Source organism: Pistacia vera, unplaced genomic scaffold (genome assembly GCF_008641045.1).
Source record: "Pistacia vera cultivar Batoury unplaced genomic scaffold, PisVer_v2 Contig690, whole genome shotgun sequence".
Lineage (NCBI taxonomy): Eukaryota > Viridiplantae > Streptophyta > Magnoliopsida > Sapindales > Anacardiaceae > Pistacia > Pistacia vera.
Window position 1 is genome coordinate 301,750 of NW_022196546.1, and position 27,750 is coordinate 329,499.

General features: G+C 35.9%; 3 protein-coding genes across 8 annotated transcripts; 2 read left to right on the top strand and 1 right to left on the bottom strand.

Annotated features, from left to right (window-relative positions):
- The first annotated feature begins 4,268 nt into the window (after positions 1-4,268).
- LOC116113784 (alkane hydroxylase MAH1-like) lies at positions 4,269-5,975 on the top strand. Its single transcript, XM_031399946.1, has one exon. It carries the CDS (start codon positions 4,281-4,283, stop codon positions 5,802-5,804), a length of 1,524 nt encoding a protein of 507 aa, XP_031255806.1. The 5' UTR covers positions 4,269-4,280; the 3' UTR covers positions 5,805-5,975.
- Positions 5,976-10,872: 4,897 nt separating this feature from the next.
- Positions 10,873-12,644, top strand: LOC116113787 (aminopeptidase M1-like). Its single transcript, XM_031399949.1, has 6 exons — positions 10,873-11,267; positions 11,355-11,469; positions 11,564-11,631; positions 11,725-11,802; positions 11,986-12,063; positions 12,173-12,644. Exons 1-6 carry the CDS (start codon positions 11,202-11,204, stop codon positions 12,353-12,355), a joined length of 588 nt encoding a protein of 195 aa, XP_031255809.1. The 5' UTR covers positions 10,873-11,201; the 3' UTR covers positions 12,356-12,644.
- A 1,441-nt stretch (positions 12,645-14,085) lies between these two features.
- Positions 14,086-16,643, bottom strand: LOC116113765 (putative nuclease HARBI1). 6 transcript variants are annotated; one of them, XR_004125465.1, is made up of 4 exons: positions 16,185-16,643; positions 15,031-15,066; positions 14,707-14,935; positions 14,087-14,610 (listed from the first exon to the last, which is right to left on the bottom strand). XR_004125465.1 is itself a non-coding variant. In XM_031399930.1 (4 exons), exons 2-4 carry the CDS (start codon positions 15,547-15,549, stop codon positions 14,159-14,161), a joined length of 1,176 nt encoding a protein of 391 aa, XP_031255790.1. In that variant the 5' UTR covers positions 15,550-15,555; positions 16,185-16,643; the 3' UTR covers positions 14,087-14,158. The 6 variants fall into 6 exon arrangements, 5 of the variants coding, with proteins under 5 accessions (XP_031255787.1, XP_031255790.1, XP_031255789.1 ...); XM_031399930.1 differs by having other exon boundaries at positions 14,087-14,586; positions 15,031-15,555; XM_031399929.1 differs by having other exon boundaries at positions 14,087-14,595; positions 15,031-15,555.
- Positions 16,644-27,750: the final 11,107 nt, after the last annotated feature.

The following is a 27,750-nucleotide window of genomic DNA, read 5'->3' on the forward strand; positions in this document are numbered from 1 at the left end:
GGCATAGCCCAACCCCCCCGACCGTCAAAGAGAGTTGTATCCGATGTATGGCGACACTTCACCAAATCAAAACAGCCAAAGACAAATGAGAAGGGGACGAATCGTGTGGGATATGTAATTTCTGTGGAATCATTATTGGCGCTAAGAAGGGGACTTCGACGATATGACGACACATGAAGAAGAAGCACCCCCAAATAATGCAGTTGCCCGGTACATCTTCAACTGGATCAGGTAGACAAATTCAAGCTCAATTTAATTTTAATCCACAATCCTCAACTCTCTCAACATGACAATACAATGCACATGTTGCACGAGAGGAAATAGCAATGTTCATAGTTGCTACAGACTCTCCTATTTGTTTATCTGAAAATCCATATTTTATTCACATGATTAAAACTGTATTTTGTCTAGCATATACCCCTGTTAGTAGAAGTACAAGTAGAAGAGATATACTAAAACTTTATAACAAAATAAATAATAAACTTAAAAAAGAATTTCATAATTTTAGGAATATATCTATTGGACTTACATCAGACATATGGGATTATAGATCAAAAACCGATTTTTTAACTGTCACAGTACGTTTCTTAGATCATAATTGGGGTTTACAACAAAAATTGATCGGTTTTAAACCATTATATGAAAAGCATAGTGCTGAAACTATTTATTTTACAATTCTTGAAGTTTTGCAAGAATATTTATTAACTGATAGAGTTGTAGCGCTAACGCTTGATAATGTAGCTGCTAACACCGCGACAATCTCTTTATTTGAAAAGAAATTGGATCTGCGTGGTGAAGGCAAATTTTTTCACTAGAGATGTGCTTGCCACATTATCAATTTGATAATTAAAGCAGGTTTAGATGCTATACATTTGAAGATGGAGAGGGTGCGCGCGGCTATCGGATTTATCGTCGGCAGTAGTAATAAAAGATGGCAGGAGTACGTCAAATATTGTAAGCTAGAGGACCCACCGGTTCAACCTTTAAAGTTATGTATGGACATGCTTATCCGTTGGAACTCCACCTACTTGATGTTGGAAAAAGCTTTGCCAACCGCGAAAAAAATTACAGATTTCGTCAACCAAAAGCACTATCCAGAGGAAGTTGTTAGCTATGATGATTGGGCGGTTTGTGAACTTTTTTATTCATTTCTTAAATTTTTTTATGATGCTACTAATACGTTAAGTGGTATTTATTATTCGACTACTAATTTAGTGTTAGATATTTTACTTCAAATTGCTAAAACTTTTGCTAAATATAGATATAATAACGTTTTAAGGGATATTGTTTTAAAGATGGAAGAAAAATATGAGAAATATTGGTTAGATATTCCATTCTTATATGGATTAGGCCTTGCTCTAGATCTCAGGTTTAAATTACACGTAGTTAACTGTATAATTACTAAGTTAGGTCAGTATTTAGGACATGATTATACGTCTTATTTGATTGACTTCAAACAAAAATTGGATAGCCTTTTTTCTTCATATAAGAACAGGTACAATGGAAATGGAAGTGGAAGTGGAACGTTTAGGAGAGACAATCAGGATCTTGATGCAGCCCTCCGTCAAGGATCGAGCAAGTGGACATATATGGAACGTGGCGAAAGTAGTAGCTCCAGCTCGTACATACATGGACCAAATGAGCTGAATCGCTACCTACAAGTAGACCTGTCCTTTATGACGGTGAAGGAGAAACATGAAATGGATATTCTTCAATGGTGGAACCAACATGAAAGTTGATTCCCCATTGTAGCCCAAATGGCACGTGACATTTTATCTGTGCAGGTTTCTACAATTGCATCCGAGTCAATATTTTCAACAAGTGGTCGGATTGTTGAAGACAGAAGATGTTCTTTAACCGATGAGATGATTGAAATGATAACGTGTTTACGAGATTTGATTCATGCATGAAGAAGACTACAAAAGCACCCTAAAGATCCCGAACTACTCGAACTCTTTAGGAATATAGATTTGAATGATATAAATATTATTGACGATGAAGATGAATAATTTAATAAAAAAAAATATTTAATTGTTTATTTGTGAAGCGTGAATGTGTGAAATGCGAATATTACATTTATGTTAAAAATTAAAATTAACTATTTATTATTTTATTATTTTTTAAAATTAATTAAATTTTTAGAAACTTACTAATCTATCCCTGAAAAATACTAAAAACCCCCTATAAAATTTCATTTCGCCCCTAAAATATAAAAAAAGATTAGAAGGGGAAAATAAATTTTTCAGGCCCATAGGACCAGTCCTAGGACCGGTCCTAAGAACCGATCCGGATCCTAATATTGCTCATGGGCCCGGGACCGGTCCCAGGCCCATGAGCAACTGGTCCCATTTGGGACCAATCCCAAAAGGACCAGTCCCAAACGGGCCCAGACCCAGGCCTGCTTGGGACTGGTCCTTGACCAGCTTTAGTCCACTGCTGGGCAAGGGACCGGTCCCTTGCAGGCCCAGGCCTGGGCCTGTTTGGGACTGGTCTCAAATGGGACCAGTCACTCATGGGCTTGGGACCGGTCCCAGGCCCATGAGAAAAACCAAGACCCAGACCAGGCCTTAGGCCTGGTCAGGACTGGTCCCATGGGCCCAGAACCGATCCTAGGACCAGTCCCATGGGGTTTGGATAATTTTATTTTTCCCCCCTTAATTTTTTTTATATTTTGGGGGCAAAACAAAATTTTATAAGGGGTTTTTAGTATTTTTTTAGGGGTTGATTAGTAAGTTTCTAAAAATTTAATTAATTTTAAAAAATAATAAATTAATAGTTAATTTTAATTTTTAACTTAAATTTAATATTCACGCTTCACAAATAAACAATTAAATAATTTTTTTTAATTAAATTATTCATCTTCAATTTCATCGTCAACACTAGTTACATTATTCAAATCTGTATTCCTAAAGAGTTCGAGTAGTTCGGGATCTTCAGGGTGCTGTTGTAGTCTTCTTTCTGCATGAGTCCAATCCCGTAAACACGTTATCACTTCAATCATCTCATCGGTTAAAGAACTATTCTGTCTTAACAATCCAACCACTCATTGAAAATGTTCTTACTCATAGTCTCTCTTCAGCCGTTAACAATACTGACTGTATTTACCTCATAATTAAGATTAAAATTTGATTGGTTGAATAATTGAAGAGTCAATATTTATTTATTTGTATAATTCTACGATCAGATTGAAGCCATATAATTCAAGGTTTGGTTTTATCTTTTTTTTTTTTTTTCTTTCAAATTCTATTATCAATTGTTTTCACTGTTTTATTATTTATTTAATTTGACTTGTCTGAATAGCTTGTGGGTATTTGGATCTGATGTTCATATTTGGATTTTATTGATATATCGATTGAATCTGATATTTATGCATCTGGGTTGATTAGATCTCTTGTGGATTTGAATTGTCTTAGATATTAATTGAAGTTCCGTGACGATCTTGTTTTGGGGAATTGTAGTTGAATTATATTCACTCTCTTGTTTTTGGTTGTTAAGAACTCGAATTGACGTACCAGGTAATCAGGCTATTGAAAAAGTTAACTTTTTTTTTTTTCTTTTAATAAATTTGTAAAATTTTAGTTTACCCTTATAATTTATACTTATTCAGTTTAATGTAATTTTATAAAGGACTAAAATGATAAAGTGTAAAAAAACTTTGGGCCCAGGCCCGGGCCTTGGAGGAGGGCCCAGTGAAGGGCCCGGGCCCTCCTCCTTATAAGACTAGGTTTTGATGCCGGTCCCAAATGCCCAGCTCTGAGTCCACAATTGCCAATGACAAATCAGCAAACTGTCGTGGCATCATAGCAGCCATTCATGACTATGTCGTGTCACTATATGTTACCAAAAAAAATTATTGAGTTCATCCAATTAATATACCAAACTCCTTTCTTTGGGAGGATAGTCAATATGATTTTAGATTCAATTCGGGAAACATTGTGTTTCTTTTATTTTGTATATACGTCTAACACAAAAAAAAAAGAAAATTTTTAATCGATAATTGAATTGCAAAGAGAGAGAGAGAGTCTTTCAATAATAGATCTCTTTTCTCATGTCCCATGCAGTGCCATAAGATACTGACAAACTAGAACAGACAAAGACAGGTGCAATTATAAATGTTATGGAGATAACATCTTCATCAATTAGTTAATAGATGGAGATACGTCTTCATCAATTAGTTAATAGAAGAAGATGCATGATAGTATGCTTAATTCAATCAGTCTCAGATAAATAACGTGTAAAAACACAAAACTCAGGGCGCAGAACTAAATACAGCTCTCAATATGGCAGTAATTGGCCTTTTTGAAATCTTCCTCGCAGTCATTTGCTTCTTCCTTATTCCCTACTTCACCAACAACAATGGGATGCCAAAGAACTATCCACTCGTGGGAATGTTGCCAGACCTTTTGATTAACACTCACAGGATTCATGATTGGGCTACGAAAATTCTAGAGAGAAGCCAATGTACTTTTCTGTTCAAAGGTCCTTGGTTAGCTAACATGGACATTTTAGCCACAGTTGATCCAGCCAATATACACTACATAATGAGCTCAAACTTCTCCAACTTCCCCAAAGGACCTGAGTTCAAGGAAATGTTTGATGTTTTGGGAGATGGGATTTTCAATACGGATTCAGATTTGTGGAGAAGCCAAAGAAAAGCTGCTCAAATGTTGATGAATCATCAGAGGTTTCAGAAGTTTTTGGCGAAGACCACCTTGGAAAAATTGGAGAAAGGGCTGGTCCCAATCCTGGAACATGTGGCCAAGGAAGGGAAAGTTGTGGACTTACAGGATTTGTTTCAGAGGTTTACGTTCGATTCCACTTTCATATTGGTTACAGGCTATGATCCAGCGTGCCTGTCCATTGAATTCCCGGAAGTTCCATTCTCAAAGGCTTTGGAAGATGCCGAGGAAGCGATATTTTATAGGCATGCTATCCCAGAAAGAGTCTGGAAGCTACAAAGATGGCTAGGTGTTGGAGAAGAAAAGAAGATGAAGAAAGCAAAGGAGACATTAGATCGAGTCGTATTTGAATATATACAAAAGAAAAGAGAAGAGTTGAGCAAAGGAATTCAAGCTAAAGAAGAAGCAGATGGTGTAGATTTGTTAACATCTTACATGAATGAAGAGTACAAGACTGTAGCCTTGAAATTTGATGACAAGTTCTTGAGAGATACCATTTTAAGTTTCATGATTGCGGGGCGAGACACGACAAGTTCTGCTCTCACTTGGTTCTTGTGGCTTCTTTCAAAGAACCCACAAGTGGAAACCAAGATCAGAGAAGAGCTTAAAACAATAATCCCAACAGACAAAACGGAAGCAAAATGGTGGAAATTTGACATAAAAGAGCTAAATAAGCTGGCTTATCTTCATGGAGCACTGTGTGAAACATTAAGGCTTTACCCACCAGTTCCTTTTCAGCACAAGGTCCCAATACTACCAGACATCCTTCCAAGTGGGCACCGCGTCACTCCGAAGAATAAGATCTTGTTTTTCTTGTATGCGATGGGAAGAATGAAGTCAATATGGGGAGAGGACTGCTTGGAATTCAAACCTGAGAGATGGATTTCGGAGAAAGGAGGGATCAAACATGAGCCTTCATACAAGTTCTTAGCTTTTAATGCAGGACCAAGAACTTGTCTGGGAAAAGAAGTTGCTTTCATTCAAATGAAAACGGTGGCAGCCACCATAATTCACAACTACAATGTTCAAATAGTGAAAGGCCAGCATCATAGTCCCAATGTATCGATCATTCTTCACATGATGTCAGGCTTAAAGATGATAGTTCTCAATAAGTGGCCTGAATAGAGTGGTCATATTTATGTTTCTTTGATCGAGGTTTGGTCATATTTATTTTTCTTCTTTTTGTCAGCTCAAAATAAGATGGCTTGTACACATAGCAAAGACTTATCTCCTCCTTGTCAACTCATAATAAGATTAAAGTCTAGTGACCTAGAGGAATTGCAAAACTGTTGAATGGTGATACCATGCTGGAAATGGCAGAAAATATGAACCGCTGTTTGGTCTCCCACTGTTCATGCAGAAGCAGTTTTTGGATCACTATTATGGATTGGTTCAGTGATGTGTTTAGGTGTATTAGGTTTGGTTAAATGTAATTTTACTTATGACTGTACGTGTATTAGTTGGTGTATTGTGTTTAAATTTGAAATTTGTAATTGTGAAACAGTGGCGGGTGTTTTGTATAAATTGATCCCTGTTTTTTGAATCAAAAACAGAGCATCATTTTCCAGTCGCAGCTCTCTTTCTTTCATCTGTTTCTCTTCTTTGTTTTCATGCAAAACCAACAAAAACATCCCATGGATTCTCCCACATGGTTCCTAAAAAGTCCCCCACTAGCTGCCAGGTCGAGATTGCCTTTGGGTAGTCCGTCGGTGTTGACTTTGATCCAAGGTCTCATAGGAGGATACCAAATAAAGGTATGAATTTTTGGGGCATTACTAAAACGAGGTCAGATTCCCAAATTATCAAAAAATAGTACTTGAAGATGAGTTAACAAAGCCATGGCATAAAAAGGCCAAAATTTGAATTTGTTTGAATGTGGACAATATTAGGCGGGTGTTCTCAAATCTCAACTTATTGCGAGCTTTCCAAATGAACCACAAAACTGTAAAGTACTATGCGACAACCACTAATTCCAAAGTTGTGAAAGAAAAGTTTTCCCGTGAATGAAGTTCCAAAGATCTTCGAAGGTGTTACATGTGCTCCAAGAGGTATTGAAAGTCGTCGCTAACCAACAACGCATATCTCTTGCCAAAGAACAAGATCCAAATAAGTATGCTGCATTTTCAGAGTAACTGAAAGAATGGCACATAACACAAAATGATAGACTTTCATCTGTAGGAAGACATTTATGTAGGGGCAGAGTTCTACCAAGTAAAGTCCGGACACTATAAGCCCATATTTGCAAGTTTGTCAGCAACACCATTCCCTTCTCTAAAGATATGTGAGTGATGGAAAGTGATTTTGCTCAAGAGATGCAGCCAATTATGTAGAGTCCAAGGTGGAAGATAAGATGGTGAAGTGAGAAAACTTAAAGCGGCTGAAGAGTTGCTTTCTAGCCATAAAAATTTCCATCCTTTAGAATAGGCCATTTCAATAGCCGAATATATAATAGCATAAATCTCACTGTAATAAACTCTAGTGACCTAGAGGAATTGAAAAGACATCCCATGAATTCTCCCACATGGTTCCTAAAAAGTCCCCACTAGCGGCCAGGTCGAGATTGCCTTTGGGGCATTACGAAAATGAGGCCGGATTCCCAAATTATCAAAAGTAGTAGTTGTAGAAGATAGAGTTAACAAAGCCATGGCATCAAAAAGCCAAAATTTGAATTTGCGCCTTACATGAACTTTGAATATGGTTGTTCCAAATGGTGTTGGCCCAACTTCCATCTTCAGACTTTAGAGTCTTCCCAAATAAGCCTATCAGAACAATGTCTTGACTCTAGAAGTAAAAAGGGAACCAAATGAAAATCCTATCTGATTGTATCAAAGGCTTAGGTGATGTCCAATTTAATACCAAGGTTAGAGACCCTTACTTTCTTTCCCAAAAGTTGGATATTCTCTGAAACCATACCGATACAAGTGGAGATGTCTCTTCCTTATATATATGGGTGGAAAATGTTGTAAATATGTTGTTATATTTGTAAAGAAGGAGAGTAGTATTCCTTAAAAGGAGAAAAGAATAAATTAACTTGTGGATGCTTAGTTTAAATGTTGGAAATTATTGAATGGGTGATATGATCCTTGTGATGTATCAATTAATCGCGTGAAGGTGTCTTGAATTCTCCATTGGAAGACACCTGGAGGCTTCAAGAGGTGATTAAATCTCATGGAGGCAGCTGGCTTGGTTTAGTGGAACAATTGTGGAAGATACCTAGAAGCTAACATGTTGCTGGCAGCTTGAAATGAAGGCAGCTGGTGTTTAAGTTTCTCATGAAGACAGGTGGAGTGGCCGACTGAAATTCTTCAATAAAAAGAAAGCATAAGCTGCGGGAAAATCATATGAGAGTGAAAAAGAAAGAGTGAGAGTTAGAATGATTTTGAGAGAAAAATCAAAACACAAAGGGCATTTGGATCGGGTTAATATTAAATAATTGAAGTAATATTTTTGAAATTGAGCAGATAACGATATTTGATTGGTTTGTAAAAAATTATTCTTGGAATATTTTATGACAAATAATGGCATTTGAGGGCTAAATTGTTGGGAATCTTAATACTTTAGGGGGCTGTTATTAAAACTTACCCAAGATAATATATTTTGTTTTTCATATTGTCCTTAAACAATTGAGCATTTGGTCCAAATTAGCTTTATATTTGTTAAGATTTACAAAATACTCAATTCACTCATGCAAACCCTTTTGTCCTCATTATTTAAATTTTTTAAACGATTTTGCCCTTGTTATTGTCATTATTTACAGAAACATCATTGTACCCAAAACTAGGCACCATTGCCAGCCACCGAAGACCACTGCCGGGGGCTGCCAAAAGTCGTCATAATGGCGTACGACCAGCCGTATATGGTCGATCATGCGCCGATGAGACCTTTTTCGACTATAGATTACAAATTCATGTTCGGAAACGGCCAAAGACCTAGCCATTTCACGGCCAGATCTATGGCCGTGAAACAATCAGCGTTTCACGGCCAAAGACCTGGCCGATTCATGACCAAATTTGTGGTCGTGAAATGGCCACATCTTTGGCTGTGAAACGACCATGGCTAGATCTATGGCACTACCAGCGTCACGGCTAGATCTGTGGCACTATTGGCGGCCGCCGATGGTGGTGGCTGGCTGCCAATAGTGGCTTGGGGTGGGTATGAGTGTTTTTGTTAAGTTCAAAACTTTTTTGTTGCTATGATGTTTTTGCTAAATCTGAAAAGTAGAAGGTTAAAAGAAATTATTTAAAAAATAATATTATATTATTATTTAAAAAATAATATTATATTAATATTTAAAAAGGAAAGCAATTTAGTATATAACATACCCACCCATTTATCCTCCTAACCAAACATATTATTCACCAATTTATTCGAACCAACCAAACACATTTTTTAAATATTCTTAGTAATCTTGAAAATAATTTTTTATTCTGTTAATATAATATCCTCTATAATAAAATATTATATGATCTAAACGCCTCCAAAATCTCATATTTGTATTCCAAAAGAGAGTGTGCTGCGAGGGAGAAATTTGTGTTATCCAAATTACATAGTGGATCTTTTGTTTCTGCAGTGGTTTTTTTTCCATAAGGGTTTCCACGTAAATCCTATGTTAGCTATTATATTTCTACAGCATTAATTTTTAGGATTATTCACTACAAATGGATTATATAAAGGTGCAGCATTAATTTTCAGCATTATTCACTACAAATCGATTATATATATGTGTGTTAATTTGAAGGGGGTTCAATTTTATATATTTTTTCTCTCAATTTTGATGTAATATTCGTAATTAATTCATTTATAAATTATCATGAATTGATCAATTACACATTATTATATAAAAAAAATTAAAATTAAATTATAAATGAACTGTTACCATTTTGCAATGCATGAAACACGTTTGGGATAATTTTCAAGAATCTGTTTTTACAATCAGCGTGTCCGAAGACGTCTTGTCAAAGTCTTATAAACTATAGAGGGTGTACGTTTCTGACTGCTTTGGTGTATCTGAGGGACGTCTGGTCAAAGTCTCTTCTTTCAAGAAACGTACACCCCTTATAGCTCACTCCATCTGAAAAGCAGTGTCGTCTTCCTCCTTCTAAATCTTCAGACTTTTAATTTTACTTTCATGGATACTCCCGTGGCGGGTCTCCACTGTCAGATCAATTATTCACATTAAAGTTAATATCGATTGATTGATGTTCAGTTTTTCTTCTCTCTTTATACTTTCGCTCAGAAACCTCTCTCAGACTCCCACCATCCTCTAAAATAACTTTTACTATCAAACCACTCAAAATACTTTTGCTCTCATTTTTTAAAATATAGTTTAAAGATACAAAGGTCGCTCGGAATCTACGATCTTTACAAAAATCTAACAAATCTCGAGTAAACTACGCAATATGAACACTAAAAAGAGATATTACATCAGCCCATAAAACCACTAAAAACAGAAAACTCCAATCCAGTTATAAATAGGTGAAAAAAATGGGTTGGGTTAGACGAGCTAATCCTAATCTGACCCATAAAAAAGAAGGTTCAAGGCGAGCCAGGTTGAGCCCAACCCGCCAGCAACCCTCGGGCGGGCCGGGTTGCACAATGGCAACCCAGCGGCCTGCGGGTTGCTATTTTGTCCTCTTTGCAAGAGGACTGCAATCCGCCGGGTTGGCTGTTGCCACCCAAAAAAAATTAAAAAAAAATATATATTTTTTTTATTTTTTTCAATTACACTTTTACCCTTGAAATATAGCCGTTGGAGGGGTCTTTTTCGTCATTTTCTTTCCCCATTTTTTTCTATAAATTGGCTCTAAACTCTCATATTTTTCTCACAACTCAAATTCTCTCATTTTCTCATATTCTCTAATCTCTATTCTCTCAAGTCTCAATTATTCATTTATTCTCTTAATATTTTTGTTATCAATTTGCTCTTATTTTAATTTTTATTAGTTTTGCAATTTTCAATTCATATTTCCAATTTTCCAAATTCCAAATTTCCAATTTCCATATTCCAAATCTCTTTCTTTAATTTTTATTTCTTCTACATCATTTTTTTTTTCAACTACAAGTCTACAATGGATAGATATTTCTCTCCCTTCAATTTCAATGATGAAGAAAACTATTATCCTAGTCCTAGTCCCGCTGATTTTACTATGAATGCAGGAGATTCAAATAGTCCNTTTTTTTTTTTTTTTAATGTATGTTAGGTGCATGCCCCAAATTATTTCTTAAAGGAAAATTCTACCTCACAATAGTGCACATAATCACAATAACAACTTTCAGTCGAGAGATGAAAATGATATGAGATTTTCATCTCTATTTTGTCTTTCAGTCTTCTTGAGACCATGTTTAGAATATTGCTAAGTCCTAAGTCATTGCTGGTAAAAAAAAATCTCATTTTTCACTTCGTATTTTGTGCAGAAAAGTAGGTTGGGAATCAAAACCTGGAGTCATTTAAATGCATTGTTAAGGGGAGAAGTCTTTATAGCTTTGGCTAATTTTGGCCATGACAAAACTCAACTAGAAGCGATGGAGCGCTTTCAGGTTTTGTTGAAGGATAAAGACACTCCAATACTTTCCCCTGATGTGAGAAAGGTAAAATAAAGCCTAAACATCATGTTTTTTCCTTGTTCCTTTGAACATTTTAAAATATGATATGCAGAAACTTGTTTTGCTCTGCAGGCTGCTTACATTGCTGTAATGAGAAATGCTACCACCACAGATAGGCGAGGCTTTGACTCCCTACTGAAGTTTTATAGAAAAGCTGATGCAACACAAGAGAAGGAACTGATTTTACGTAAAGACTTGTTAAAAATTATGGTCTTGCATTCACCTCTTATCTGTGATTGGGACATTGTGTGAATTTGATGTTCTATATTTGACATGCACAGGGGCTATAGCATGTTCTCCTGACCCTGATATAGTTGCAGAGGTTTTGAACTTTTTGATGTCAGATGAGGTCTCTCTCTTCTCTAACTAAGTTACATGCTGTGATAGCTTGAATTTTCTCGCAAGTATTATATTTACTGAGTTCATCGCAAAATCCTTTCAGGTTCGAGATCAAGATGTTATTTTTATACTTGGTGGAATAAGCCTAGAAGGCTGTGAAACAGCATGGAGATGGTTGCAGGTATGCAGCTCCTTGGCTGATTTAACCTTATGTATCTTATCGATATCACATCTGGGTTTTTGAAATAATTGGTTGTGAGTGTCATGAAGATTTGGAAAATTAATCTAAGTAATCTACAATAATGTCGGACTCTTTCTTAATCCTCAAATTAATATAATCGCGTATGTTTGATTATAAATGCAGGAGAACTGGGACCAAATCTTAAAGAAATACGGTTCAGGAATTATACTCCATCGTTTCGTTAGGGGTATTGTCACACTGGTAAGCAATCAAGTAGGAATTTGCATATGCCAGATAGTTCATAGATTGGATTCAATACTATTATTGCCCTATTGAACTTTAAGTTGACTCCCTTTTTTTCATCTGGCAGTTTTGCAGCAATGAAAAGGCTGATGAGTTTGAATCATTTTTCAGAAATCATGTGAACCTTGGAATTGAAAAGATTTTGATGCAAAGCATTGAACGAGTCCGAATCAAGGCAAGATGGATTGAAGGCATCAAGCAAGAACATTCTCTTCCAATCCTACTCAAGCAATTAGCTCATAAAGGGTGAAAGTATATTCCATGATTTTAATACTAAAGAACATTATTTGCCTGTCTTGTAGCATTAATAAAACGACTGTAATGGGGCCCTCGAATTACCAGAAGACATACAGGAAACTTGTTCACAGAACAAGTGCATGTTTTTATATCAAGACATTATGTAGCTTCATGTTCATCATACGTTCTGAAGATCTTATGGTGATCTTATAAACTGCATTCTCTCTTTCATAATGTAGAGTTCTTGGATCCCAAAGCAAAATACCGAAAGTTTCTTATAATCTTGGTCCAATAAAAGCAAATTTCCCAATTATCTCTCTAAATTCTCTCTATTAAACGCCTAAAAAATATTCAAAAAAATCGTACATCTAAAATTTTCAAGAATGTATACAATTACAGTTCGTATAACAATAACAATTTCACCTCCGCAGGCAGACAGCAGAAAAGGGCAGCTAGTCATTCAAATAAGCAAGATGAAAATTTCCTACCAATTTGCAACAACAAAACTTAAGAGAAATTCTTTTTTAATAAAAACCCTTACAGAAAATAGGGAAGATCTTTGTTGACTGGATCTCAGGAATTCTATTCTTGAAACCCCAGTTGCCAACAGCATTGATATTCTCTCCTACTTGAAGAATTTCCTTTGGATGAATCAAACCAACCTTCAACAGACAAACAAAGTAGAATATCATACATTAGTAATAAAAATGACCAAATAAGAAGAAAGATAAAATGTTATTAAGCAAATTTAGGGTTTGCAAAAACTGAACTTATAGGGTACCCATAACAAAAAATTGTCTTAATTTCCTCAGAAAATGTACCAGAAACTTTAAGATCCATAACATCTGAAATTTTTTTCATAATTTCTTGAATAAAAATATGAGGAACTCTAACAGGCACCACCTATTGATAGGATAAAGCAAAGGGTAATGGATGTGCACAGCAACACAATCAGATGGGCCTTGAATGAGAGTAAAAGGAACTTGTAAAAGCAAAACAAATATACTAGATAAATCAGAGCTATAAAAACCACAAAGAAACAAAATATAAATAGCATTAGATTAAACGAAAGGAGGAAAATGGTTTTAAGGATTCAAATGGGCAAGTAGAAAAAGTTATAAAAGTAGAATCTTGTAAAAGAAGTTCTATCGAAATTGCAACTCAACTAAATCTTAGTTACACCAACCAGGCCGACAAAGATGATATCAAATGAAAATTGAAGCAACTAAAATCTTACAGCATGCTCCTCCAAAATCAAAATAAAATGCTCCCAACTTAAAGCAAAAGAACTACAATTGTCAGATGAGTACTACAAAATATTAAATGGATGTGAAATATAATGCGAAATTGACATGAATATCTATTGTAACTAATGCAAAAAATGCTATAAGTATAGTGATATTGACAAAAAATATCGCTCCGCTTGGTTAACTATTTTACACTTTTTAGAATAGTTTTTTAAAAAAAGTTAGATTTGGAGATGTGTTTGTTTCATTATTTGAATACCATATTTGAGTTAAATAAATTAATGAATAATTATTTGATATGTTTTTTTTAAAAGGATTTTAAGATAGAATATTTTGATATATTTTATTTAAAATTTTTATTATTTGATTATTGAACTTTTTAATTCACATTTAAATAATATTAATTAGTTGTTTGGTAATTTTTTTATCACTGAATTAAAAACAATTTCTCTACAATAATTTCTACTATTAATATATAATTTAAAAACACGATATTAATACATATCTAAATTAATAATACGAAGCTACTAATAATCATCTCTCAGAATTCTTTGTACCCCAATATTCAGTTAACAATATGACATGGACTCATGTTCTGCCCACATAGCAGTAGTTATGCTATCCCTAACTCTTCCCATGTCCTCTGTATTACGCTGAGTCAGTTGATTCGAACCCGTCCCATTTCCTTCCTCATAAACTCCATCGGCATTAAACTTTTGGAAGATAGGGTCGTTCATATCGAACCTTTTGATAAAATTATGAATTACACAACATGCCATAACAATTTTAGCTTGCTTCTCCAACGAGTAATTGTTCATGCCATCAATAATGCAGAACCTTTTTTTCAAAACACCAAAAGTCCTCTCCACAACATTCCAAAGCGATGCATGTCTGTAATTAAACAACTCCATAGGTCCAGAAAGGTTACGACGCGCATCGGGAACATGATAAGGAACCCGTCTATGTGGGGCGAGGAACCCACCTCTATTCGCATAACCTGCATTTACTAAGTAATATTTGCCTATAATGAAATACTGGATGTTATTTGAAGAATCATAAAAAAAAAAAAAAAAAATGTTTACAGCTTGGCTACAATACATAAACAAGTTAGTTATACCTGGAGGAGGATGTGGGAAACCTGAATTAGGATCATTTAGAACTGAATTTAGAACTCTTGCGTCATGGGAAGATCCTTCCCAACCAGTGACGACATATGTGAACAACATATTGAAGTCGCAGACGGCCATCACATTCTGCGACACTGCCCCTTTACGATTTCGATATGTATCAGCTACCTCAACTGGTAACCCATGTACATGTGTACCGTCAATCGCTCCAAGACAGTCCTGTCGACAAAATTGCATTTTAGTAATATGTGAAGACAAACAACAATTATGAAACAATGAATTGTACTATCAACTAATTAAAAATAATTAAGTACCTTAAAGAATGAGTAGTACTTTGGGTTGGTCGATATCTGCAATAGAACATCAGTGAAGTTAGGTGGCTTGATAAAGTCTGACGTCAACTCCAATATCGCATCACAAACTGCATAGACATATCTAGAGATTGTCTCCCCAGAATGTTGGTAATCCTCCCTACAATCACTATTTGACACATTTTTCTCAACTGTTGTCAAAAATATCATTACTTGTTCTTCAATACTCATATGTCTGATTACTCGCAGTTTGCCTCGTTGTGCCAATATATAACATAAGGTTTGAAAACATCGTTTGCTCATGCGACACTTATTGTATATTCTTGTATAATGACCATTTAGTAGTTTTACCATATAATCATGACCATTTAACGCAGATGTATGTATAGATTGGCGTCCGTGCATGTTAAACTCCATTTCATATGCAATAACCCCACACAGTGCTGCAGCAGCATGTATATATAACTGTACTTTCTCATTGTCATTATCTTGGTTATGGTTCGTATGGCTAGACAATGCCATATAAACCTGTTCATTGTAATAATTTGTTCATTAGTTCATACCTTTTTAATACTAACCAAAATATAATAACATTCAATTTTTTTAATTAGTTGACCATATCCAACATATATGAACCATTACATAACAACACATGGTGTATCGATTCTTAGAACAAAGCAAGTTAAGACTGTAAAGTAAATATAAAATATCTCAAATGTCGAGGGACTAAGTAAAGAGAAAAAATGGAAAAACTACAAGTTCAACAAGGAAGTCAAACACTGTCATCTACATTCTACGGAAATCATTAGAAACCCAAAATTCCCTTATCTAACTTTTTTATATTTCTTTATTTCATAAAATTTTTCGATTCTTTTAACTTTTTTTTTAATTAAAAATAATATAATTAATTAAAAACAATTTGAATAAACTAGAAAAAAAAATCAAAATTTTGAATCCACTCCACTTCATATTCAAGCAACTCAAACGGCAACCCAAACAAAGCAATCCCACCACCATAAAACGCCATAAAAAACTAATTCAACACTTCCAATCAAAGAAATAATAGAACCATTCCATTCCATACAACAAACAATCAAACAAAAAATATTTAGAAAAACAAGAAATGTAAATATCTTAAAGCATATACTTTCTCGTACCTTCGGAGAGAAAAAAAGACATAGGAGAATAAGAAATTGATGACGATCGATGACATTTGGGTGTTGGGAAATAAGAAATTGGTGAGGACGGATGACAAGGCATATTGGGTTTTAGATGTGACTGCTATTGTTGTTGTGGAGGTTTTAGATGTGGCGTTTTTATGCGGTAGCGGTAGCGGTGGTGGTGGTTGACTTTGTGGAGGCCGAGACAATTTCGACGAGATCCATGGAGCAATTCTTAGATAGCAAGCACTAGCTCCCAGTGGGACTTCATAAAAAGCAAACAAAGATAACATCGAAGAGAATGAAACGCACGTAGTGGTCATTATAGTGAAGGATTTTGGGGTGTGGGTGGCTGAGGTTAGGGCACAGAAAGAAAATTGGGGTGGCGGTGGTGGGATGGGGAAGAAAGATAAAAGGGAGAATGTTTTTTTTTAGGGTTTAGGGTAAAAAACTTGAAAGGATTAGTGTGTTATATTGTTAAGTAGGATTGGGTGGGTTATTATAAGGTAGAATTTGAAAATTAAAAATATTTAAGGACGTTTTTGTTTTATTATTTGTATCATATTTTCAATCTTATTCTTAAAATATATGTTTATATAATTATTTAGAAAATACTATTCTATTTTTTAATTACTTTTAGATCCTTTAAGTTTATTAATTTAATTAAATACTCCTAGAAAAAAAGGTTTAAAAATTAACAAAAACACCTCTATCTACCCATAATTGCCAGATTCTGGCAATCACCGTTGGTGATTGTCAGAATCTATGACAACGATGTAAAAACGACCGAAATTGACCTGTAATTCGCTGATTTGGGCTTTTCCGATCAGACCCACAGTGAATCTGATCGGAAAAGACCAGATCTGGCCGTTAGTGACGACCAAAGAAATGACCGTCGTTGACCGTCAACGATGGCCATTTCTTTGGCTATCGCTAACGGCTAAATCTAGTCTTTTGTGACCGTTGACGACCAGATCTAGCCGTAGATTTGGTATTTTCCAGCCAGATCCGTGGTGGATCTAGCCAGAAAAGACCATATCGACGCACGACCAGCCAGATTCGACCGTCTGCATCGTAACGCCATTTTTTGGCCAGATTCTGACAGTGGTGGCTGGAGTCTGGCACTGTGGGTGGATAGGGTGTTTTTGTTATTTTACAAAAAATTTATACATTGGGGTGTTTAGTTAAATTAGCAAACCTTGGGGGTTTTTTTGTTAATTTTTAAATTTTATCTTGTAATACTCACCCTATTCAACTACCCAATATTATTCCTAAAATTCTATCCAAAATAACAAAACAAACACACCGTAAATAATTTAGGATAGGATTTTGAAAATAAAGAAATAAATATGCATTTTGATTTGGAATAAGAATAAGGTAGAGAAACAAACGCACCAAACTTTTTCTTTTATTTACTAAATTGATTTTTAATTAAAAAAATGAATTTATTATTCTACTTTTTCATAGCTTTATTCTACTTATTCCATTGATCAGATTGATAAAAAATGGAAAAATTTATTGCAAAAAGTTTTATAGGTAGAAAAATGTAACTACGATAAACCTCGCGTGAGACATTGTCATTCACCACAATAACAATGATCAATTTAAAATATAAAGAATTACACTAAATGCTACATAAATCCCATTTTCTGTGTCTAACCTAAGACTAAGATAATGTTATCTTCAAGAAATTAAACTTGCTTAGCTTCTAATAATTTGCTTGTTTATTGATTTTTATTTATTTATTTGTGGGTATTATTTGTATTAAAGAATTAATAAAATGAATTTTATGGAAAAGATTAAAGAAATCGAAGCCGAACCAGAAAAATAAAACCATAGGTAAATCAATTACTTGTATAATGTTTACTGAAATTGGTAACGTGGTGTAGTATCAGATTTGCCTTATAGAACTTCACATTAGTATTGGCACCAATGTTTTGTTTACTGGTGGAAAGTTTTATGTTAGGAATGTGATGTTACATGTTCCACGTCCAGATCAGTTTAAAGTGTACTTTAACTAATCTATCGGGACCTTATAACTATCGGTCGAGTAAGAGCTCTAATGACTACTTTTATTAACAACCGAAGAGAGACTTAAAATCAAAACCTTTTAAATAATATATCCAAAAGTCTCTATGAGGCAGTATTTGCATTCTAGAGATGTTTGAAAACTGGGGAATATATAATAAATTCTGTTGACGCTTGATTTTGGACGCCAATGACTCACACGTGTGAAATGCTGAGCTGGCTCAGGAGACACACGTGATGAATTCATGAGATTTGAATATGGAGCTGAGATTATATATTTTGCAGAAAAATAAACAAAAGATTGGCAAGAGGGGGTTTTATAGTGGTTCGGATGCTCAACAAGCGACTCATACATCCCCTGTTATTTTATTGCTCACTGACTATTTCTATGATTTTGCCCGTAAAGCATACAAAGATGAAGAAATACAGTGTTTTCAGAGAGAGAACGAAATGAAGCTCAAATCTCACCCAACCCCTTTCTTCAGGAAGAAGAGTGCCCATTTATACACCTTTGCACTCAATGTAATGAGTTTTTTGCAAGTTGTCTTGACACATGGAAGACTCTCGTCCATTCATCTCTTGAAATGAGATAAAGTTGGTGAGAATATCTTTAGAAATATAGACTCGGCAGCTGATACAAGAAAACATTAAATGAGCTGACATAGGGGTGACTTTTTAGGCATAACAAATTCCATCCCATAAACTTGCATTGATTGTAGATACATACCCAGAAGTTTACTTTTGACCTGTAGGCGAGATCTGCTACCATCTGATCCTTAGTCTTGCAGGAAACAGAAATACCAGTCATTCAAACAAGCAATATGGATATTTCCCACCAATTTCCAACAACAAAACTTAACAGAAATTCTACCCTTATAGAAAATAGGGAAGATCTTTGTCTGACTGGATCTCAGGGATTCCATTTTTGAAACCGTAGATGCCAATGACATTGATATTTTCTCCTGCTCGAAGAATTTCCTCATAACCAATCAAACCAACCTTCAACGAGCAAACAAAGTAGAATATCATACATTAATCAAATTAGGCTTCACAATATCTGAACTTACAGGGCTCCCATAACCAAAAATTTTCTTAATTGCCTTACTAAATGTAATAAAATCTTCAACAGGCTCCCACCATTGATAGGATAAAGTTAAGGGTAATGGATGTTTAGAGCCATGCATGTCCACAACAACATAGTGATCAGACCACCTTTGAACGAGAGTAAAAGGAACCTGTAAAAGTAATACAAATATACTAGATAAATCAGAGCTATAACAACCATAAAGAAACTAAATATAAATAGCACTAGATTAAACGAAACAGGCAGTACGTTATGAAGCAAACTGAAAAACAATGAGATACCTTTTTGATGATTTTCTCTCACAAAGGTATTAGAAAGTAGGTATTCATGGGGTTGTAACGTCCATAAACCTGATGAACTTGAATAATGAAACATGTTTTTTTAACTGTAGCTGTAACTCTGGGAGTGACTCCCACTCTGGAATTTTACGGCTTGGGTAAAAAATCCACGAGCTAGCCACCATTGTAATTAAGCTAAAACTATCCATATACTGATACTAAATTAGAATATCGAGAGATGATATGAAACCAAGAGCAATGCTATTATAGAGAACACTCAAAAAATATGTATTATAGATACAAGAATATATAAGAGTCCCTATGGCCAGGTTACATAACATGGCAAGCTGATGGAACCTTATCAGTTTTAAAACTGAAGTGGTGCCTGATATTCAACATTTCTTTCACAAGATGCCTCCAGTGCAGGATTCCCTGGCTGCTGCAGCTTGAAAAGAAAACAACACAAAACTTTAGCATGAAATAACTTTAAAATAAATACACAGACTCACATTGTGAAGTTACAAATTCCACAGTAAATGCAGAGGATGTTAAAACTGATTTTTGAGTAATATGTGTACCATACTTAATAATATTATATAAGATTCCCTATGGCCGCTTTACCTAGTCCAGTTTTCATTCAACAGCATTAGAACCCAATTGCAATAGTTCCACAGTAAGTGCAGAGGATGTTGACTACTAGGACTCATCAAAAATTCTACTATTCTATTCTTCTCTTCATCTCTTCGATAAACTTCTGTTACATCAATGGCAGAGGTGGTCATTTCCGTGCTACTACTTTGCTCCCCTTACTAATTGATCTAATGTTGAACCTCTCTTTCTCTACAGCAATAATGCCTAGTTTTCATATCTAAATCTTTTATCTTGACAGCAATGACATAACGCAAAACCAATGGTATTAAGACAATGGAAACAATTTAACTACTAAAATTTGACATCATTAAACTTAATTTAGTTAATAAATACAGAAGTCGAACGCCCATTTTAGACATTTAAACGGCTGCAACTTTAAACCCTCAATCTCAAGTTCTCTCTCCTTGCTTCTTACAGATAAACTCTGGTTTCATTACTGGTAACAGACACGGGAAACTTTACTATGAACCTGCATCTGGATAGTGCCGAACTTTACTGTGCTGATTTTCACGTCGGTAATTTGAAACTTTTTGGGTGGGAAAGTTCATTAAGGCAAACCTTGGGTGGGAAAAAGTGATTTACTCTATAAAGAAATATGATTTCTTGTATGTAAATTTACGTGACTTTGACATAATATCAAGTCACTTCAACTCTATATCTATTCTTCAAAATCATAAAAAAGATCTATAACTTAGGATGAAATTTTTTATAATTTCTTATAACTTATGAGCAATTTTGTGGATTTTGTGAAAGTAAAATTGATTGGTAACGGTAGCTCTTTGAGATGTGAAGCCAAATTAAAGTTACACTAAAGACAATCGATGAACTAATTTGTACACCAGGTGGTACTCATGAGTAGAAAACTAGTCGGATTATGTGTTAGCTTTTGTCGAAAATAATTGAACGGTTGTAGACGCTAAAATCTGACTGGATCTTTGTCTGACTGGATCTCAGGGATTCCATTTTTGAAACCGCAGATGCCAACGACTTTTATAGACTCTCCCGCTCGAAGAACTTCCTCGGAACGAATCAAACTAACCTTCCACAAGCAAACATTAGTGATAAAAATGAATAGATAAGAAGAAAGAGAAAATGCTATTAAGCAAATTTAGGCTTCACATTATCAGAACTTACAGGGCACCCATTACCAAAAATTGTCTTAATTTTCTCAAGAAATGTACGAGAAACTTTTAAGTACAGGGCACCAATAACCAAATTTTTTCTAAATTACCTGAGGAAATGTACGAGGATCTTTAACAGGCTCCCACCATTTACAGGATAAAGTTAAGGGTAATGGATGTTTAGAGCCATGCAAGTCCACAACAACAAAATGATCAGACAAATTATCACACCAACTAGGCCGACAAAGATGGTATCAAATGAAAATTGAAGCAACTAAAATCTTACAGCATGCTCCTCCAAAATCCTACATAAAATGCTCCCAACTCAAAGCTAAAGAACTACAACTGTCAGATGAGTACTACAAAGTACTGAATAGATGTGAAATATAATACAGAATTGACATGAACATCTATTCTAAATAATGCAAAAAATGCTATAAGTATACTGATAAACAACATCTTTAAGCTAAAAGCAAATATATAAAATTGAATTTGCGAAGAATGAGACAGTATTTTACCGTCGTCATAAGAGGCCTTCCTTCTATTTCTAGATTTAATCTTTGTTCAATAAAAGCAGCTTTCCCAGTCATCTCTCTAAATTCTCTCTTCAAACAAATTTTCAAGAATGTATATACCGTTACAGTTCGTTTAACAATAACAGCTTCGTCTTCGTGGGCAGACAACAGCTAAGGGCGGCTCGTCCTCTTCCAAATATTTCCCTCAATGGCTGATTTCGGTACCACGAAACCCATAGCTCCGCCCATGGTGATCTGACGAGGACTGCAGTGGCTTTAGCTAATTTTGGAAAATGATAAGAGTTATGAAAATTACACACCGAATTCATGCACTGAATGACGTTGTAAAATCCTGACCGTCAATTAATAATAACTTATAATGAATCAACGGTCAAGATTACATCACGTCATTTGGTACACCATTGATTCCGTAAAATCAAAACAAGTAGTTCACTTACTTGGAAGAAGAAGTAGCAGCCAAAGGATTTGATGTTGCTGTTGTCGTCCAAACCAAACCAGTAAGTGAATTACAATTCAATTGTTCTATATATGATCTAACCTTTGAGGCCATCTTATTCATATGCAAAAGAACGAGAGAAACCTACAAGACAAGTTAGCAAAAAGTGTAGCTGGTGCTGGACGGTAAAAGAGTCTCTCAATATCAAGTCCTCTTTTTCTTTCTTTTTTTTCGCTAAAGAGGAGGATAAAGTATTTATTAAGTATACATTTTTTAACCATTTATCCTTTCATTTAATGACACGTCAATTTGTTTAAAAGGATTTGTCCATTTAGTATTATTTAACAATAAAATAGCAGAATTCAAATATTAATAATAAGACTTAGCCCACAAATTCCTCCCATAATCTTCAAATTGTGCAATTAGGCCATGATACGCCATTAAAAGGCTAACATGAGTGAGCAGCTCTCCGCCTTTAGCTAGTTGATGATAATGCTCTTTCCATCCACGATGATTCGCAGCATATCCGAGCATTTCTACCCACACCTCGCATACCGCCTCCCTCCCATTTGTTATTCGCATTCCCGAAATTCCTCAAGTCCCAACCATTGCCCGAACTGATCCAAGTTGCTTTCATCTTCCACAAATTGCAATTTATTAAAAAGATCCATTGCAATGACTAGCACTAGTTTTTTTCTGGATCATGATCACTAATAGGGTATTCAAAAGTATCTCTAGGGAATCAAAATACAAGATCATCGAGAGATATAACCATTCTATTGCTTAGGAAACACTTCAAAACTTCACTTTTTGTGTTTTCACGACATTCTTAGGTCGATCCAGCAGCTCATCACATGCATCTCTAAATCTTTAAATCACTCGTCTAGTTCACGATCATCGATGGACAAAAGACTAGAAGATACAACAAATTAATTGATAGGTATCTACTAGTTTTGCATTTTGTTGAATTAAGTTTAGCTTCGCCATGTTTCTCCAAGTCTTCGTGGTAGATAACTTGAGTGGCAATGTGCCAAACAAGAACGCTTTTTTCGAGCTCACATTCACTTGCATACTAATGACTTCTTGATTTAAGATTGTAATTAAGTCGATTGTTTTTAATCACATGATCGCCTCTTCGTTTCAATCTTTTTTTGAGTACTGGAACTCGAACGATTAGTGAACTGGAAACCCCTGTGTCCGTTCAATTTTTGCTTGAAAAGATTCTGTTATCCCTCCGTCGATAACTTCAAGCAACTAATTATGATCAACAAATTAATTTAACATCTTGCCAAGTCAAGTACTGATACTTCTCTAACCATTTGTGGACGCCAGTGCCAAGCAACTTGTGAACGTTAATATTATATATAGCTTTGGAGGGAATGTCTTTGATGCAAGAACTTATAAACTGTCCCATGGACATCGACCACCTCTTGTGATGGGCCGAAAGTGATGGAGCATAAAATCAAAGATATTACACTTTTCATTCATTTTTGGACGACTTGATCAAAGATATCAACTTCGTCCAATCTTAGGAAAAATGTGAAAGGCACGAGTAAATCTCCAGAGAAACTACCCCCCCGAGTAGAAGGAAGTAAGTTGTGCAGATGTCCACGGTTGGATATGCACGAAAGAAAAAAACTATGGAGAAGACAATAATGCACAAATAGAGGAAAAAAATTGGAAGCAACGAAGAAAGATTCCTAATTGAGAATAAAACGACAATCGCCTTGGTGAATATCAAATCGTACATCAAACCAAGCTCAATTGATAAAAAATCGAGAACTTCTTTCAGTGATTTTTGTTCCAAGATTTGGCCCCAAAATTTCAATTAAATACCATCATGTTGATGCTAGATTTTAGACACCAACTACTCACACGTGTGAAATGCTAAGCGGACTTAAAAGTCACACGTAATATGAGAATATTAAGTTAAATAAGGGTGAGAGGCAATGTTTAAAGTGGTTCAGATGTTCAAAAGCGAATCCTACATCCACTGCTATTGTATTAACAAGAGAATAAAGGTCAAGTCGCATTCAACGAGTTGAGCTACTGTTTAGAGAGAATATAAGAGAGAGAGAGAGAGAGAGAGAGAGAGAGAGAGAGAGAGAGAAAGAGACAGAGCTATTTTAGAGTAAGATTAGCCAATCCCGCAAATGAGAGGGAAGGCCTCTACTTATAGTGGGAGAAACCAATGTAATGATTACTAAATCTACAAGTGGGTGGGTACCGTGCAAATCTTTCTCTACGTCCCATTGTTAACCTACTTGAGGGATTTCCTTGACTTATGCAGGGTTTGGACACGTGGACGATTTCCAACCACCTGCTAGCCTGGCACTCACCTACTGCACTGATGGGGGCGTGCCACTTGCGCCATTATGTGACATGGCTGTGTTTGGATGGTCATAGATCCTTCCCAAGTTCTGAGCATCCTATGTTGACGAGGCTCCACGTCAGCCCTACCTTTTCAAGCATAATAGAAGTCCTTTAGTTTTTAAGGTTTGAGGATCGAACCTTGAAAACAACATAATTATGTCTTGATTTGACATGTCTCAAATGATGCCTGGCCGAACCGACTTGGCTACAAGGAGGTCGCAGTACACACTTCTATGAGCGGGTCTTTTTTCGCAATGTCAACGACCTGGATTAGACCCTGCTCAGCGCTGTACCAATGTGCTTATACCTCCACCTAGGTCTGCGACCTGATAGAACTTGGTGCGTTTCTATTGAAGACAATGGATCACCTCGTTCCGTATTCGACATGCGACGAAGAGTGTTCTATTCTAACGAACTCTTCAGGTGTTATCCGTTGCGCTAGACAGCTAACCCATTAATAAAGCGACCTTTATTTTGACAGATGTGTCATGTGCGTAATAAATGCCAACCATGCACATTAAATGCAAGCCATACTGAAACGACATTCCCTATCAAGGCATTAAATGCGGATGAGAGCGTATTTAATGTGGAGGAGGGAATCGAGCCATCGCTCGTTTATTTCAATGGAGGGAAGCGACGATTGAATTTCTCGAAGCGTGGTGGTTACTCCTTCTCGTCGATTGATGACACGTGATCGTGATCAACGGTGAGAGGTGTATTCCGCCCAACCGTCGCTTGGCTTCGGGAAATCCAATCTCCATTTCTCCCGTTATAAAACCCCAGGCTTGCCTTAAGCAATGTCACAACACTCACTCTTTCAGAAAAAGCAAGAAACTCTCACGAGACCAGATTTTCTATCCCTCAAGTTCGTGCGCATTTGACGTTTATCGTAGGAAGTTCAATCCCCACATCCAAGAGGTAAGGAAGATCCTTCCATTAATTTCCTTTTTCTCTGTAAGCAATAGGTTTCTTTTAGGGCATGAATCTTTGGTGGTGGTCCCCAAGGATTTTTAGGGTTTTGCTAAGGTTTAAGGAAGACACATTGTGGTTTTTTGTGCTTCTACATCATCGTACGAAACTTTGTACGAAGACTGAGTAATCCCTGCGTGTCGCTCTTTTTCAGACCGTAGAAGAGATTGACCCTTCAGCAACCAGGACAAACGAGAGGACGAGCTAATCAATATAATCGAATGCAAAGACTGAATAATAAATGAGAAATGATTTTTAAAGTGATTCAGATGCTTAAGGCAATTCCTACGTCCACTGTTTCTTTTATACATGAAAGATTACAAAAGGTCGCATATAGTGAATAGCGAACAGAGGTAAAATAACTAAGTGTTCAGAGAGAATATCAAGTTAGCCTCTTTCTCGTAGGTTATCTTTGCTCTAAAAATAAATATTATAATCAGAATGAGGGTTCAGGATCAAAATCCCAAAAATGAGAGGGAAGCCTCTATTTATAGTAGAGGAATTCAAGGTAATGATTACAAATCTGCAAGTGGGTAGGTGTGGTGCAAGTCCTTCCTTGCCTTCCATTGGTTGATAACTAAGAAAATATCCTCAAATTAGATGGGGCTTGGACAGGTTTGCGGTCCTTAGTCACTCATAGACAAAACCTGAATCTGATAAGTTGATGACAACTGTATTCTTTTTGTCTTGGGTTGACGTGGCAACACCAGGATGGTGTAAAGTCTTCCTGAACTCTGATTGGTGCTTACTAATGTAAGCTTACGCCAGTCCTGGCTTTTTAGGCATAACACTTATTATTGTCTTCCAGAAAAGCGCAAAGACCCTGACACTCATAGTAGTTAGACTGCAGACCGTACCCAGCACCCTGATGATCGAAGTAATTGAACTCCAAAGCTTTCTAAAGTTTTTGTAAGGCCTTGGACATACTGCGGAATTGAATAAGTGCACGGACAGCAGCATAAGCTGCAATTATGCTTACGCTCAAAGCGGCACCCTCATAGGAGAATAAGAAATTGGTAAGGATGGATGACATTTGGCTGGAAGGAGAATGATAAATTGACGAGGATCAATATACTAGGTTATGCTTCACGTACGTACTCTTTTGAAAGGGAAGCACTTTCTTTCTTGCCCACCACGCTACCTTGCAAACCCCAACACCATTTAAAATTTTATTTAACGATTTTGCTCTATTATTTTCTTGGTGTGTAGGCTTTGTGAGGTGTTTTAATAATTTTGAAAAACTTAGGGTGTATCTTGATTTAAGATAAGATAATTACGTACCCTTGAATGAGACTCCCTGAAACATGGGGAGCTTTAAATTAATATTTTCTATGTTAATATTAACAATCGCACCAAGGAAATTGCTAGGGTCTGTTTGTTTAAATATTTTTAACTATCCTATTCATACTATTTCCAAAATATCAGTTTGTTTCCCTATTTTCTTCAACTACATTTTAAACCCCTTAAGTTTATTAATTTAACTAAACATCTCAAAAAAAAAAAAAAAAAGTTTAGAAATTGACAAAAACACCCCCACCCACCCATATTTGCCAAATTCCGGCCACCACCACCAGAAGGTGGCCGGAATCTGGTATCCAGCCGGCAGTGCGCCGATTTATTATTTTTCGGTCAGATATTTGGCTGTAGCTGGTAGTCAACGACGGCCAAATCTTTCGTCATAGCTAGTCGTTAATGACGGCCAGATCTTTGGCCGTAGCTAGTCATCAATAGTCATCAACGACGGCCATATCTTTGGCCGTCGTTGATGACCAAACATGGCCAGATCCATGGTGGATCTGGCTAGAAAAGGCCATCCGGCTAGATCCAACCAGTTGTGCGCTGATATGGTGACTCCAGCCACCCTCCGGTGGTGGTGGCTGGCTACTAGAATTTAATGGGTGAGTGGGGTGTTTTTGTAATTTTTAATGTTTTTATTACAGGGGTGTTTAGTTATTTAACAAACCTAGTGGGTGTTTTTGTTAATTTTCAAATCCTCCCTCGTTATTCCCACCCAACTCTAAAAATATCAAAAATACTATCCAAAATACTAAAACAAACACACCCATATCCAGAGTAAAATTCCAGTA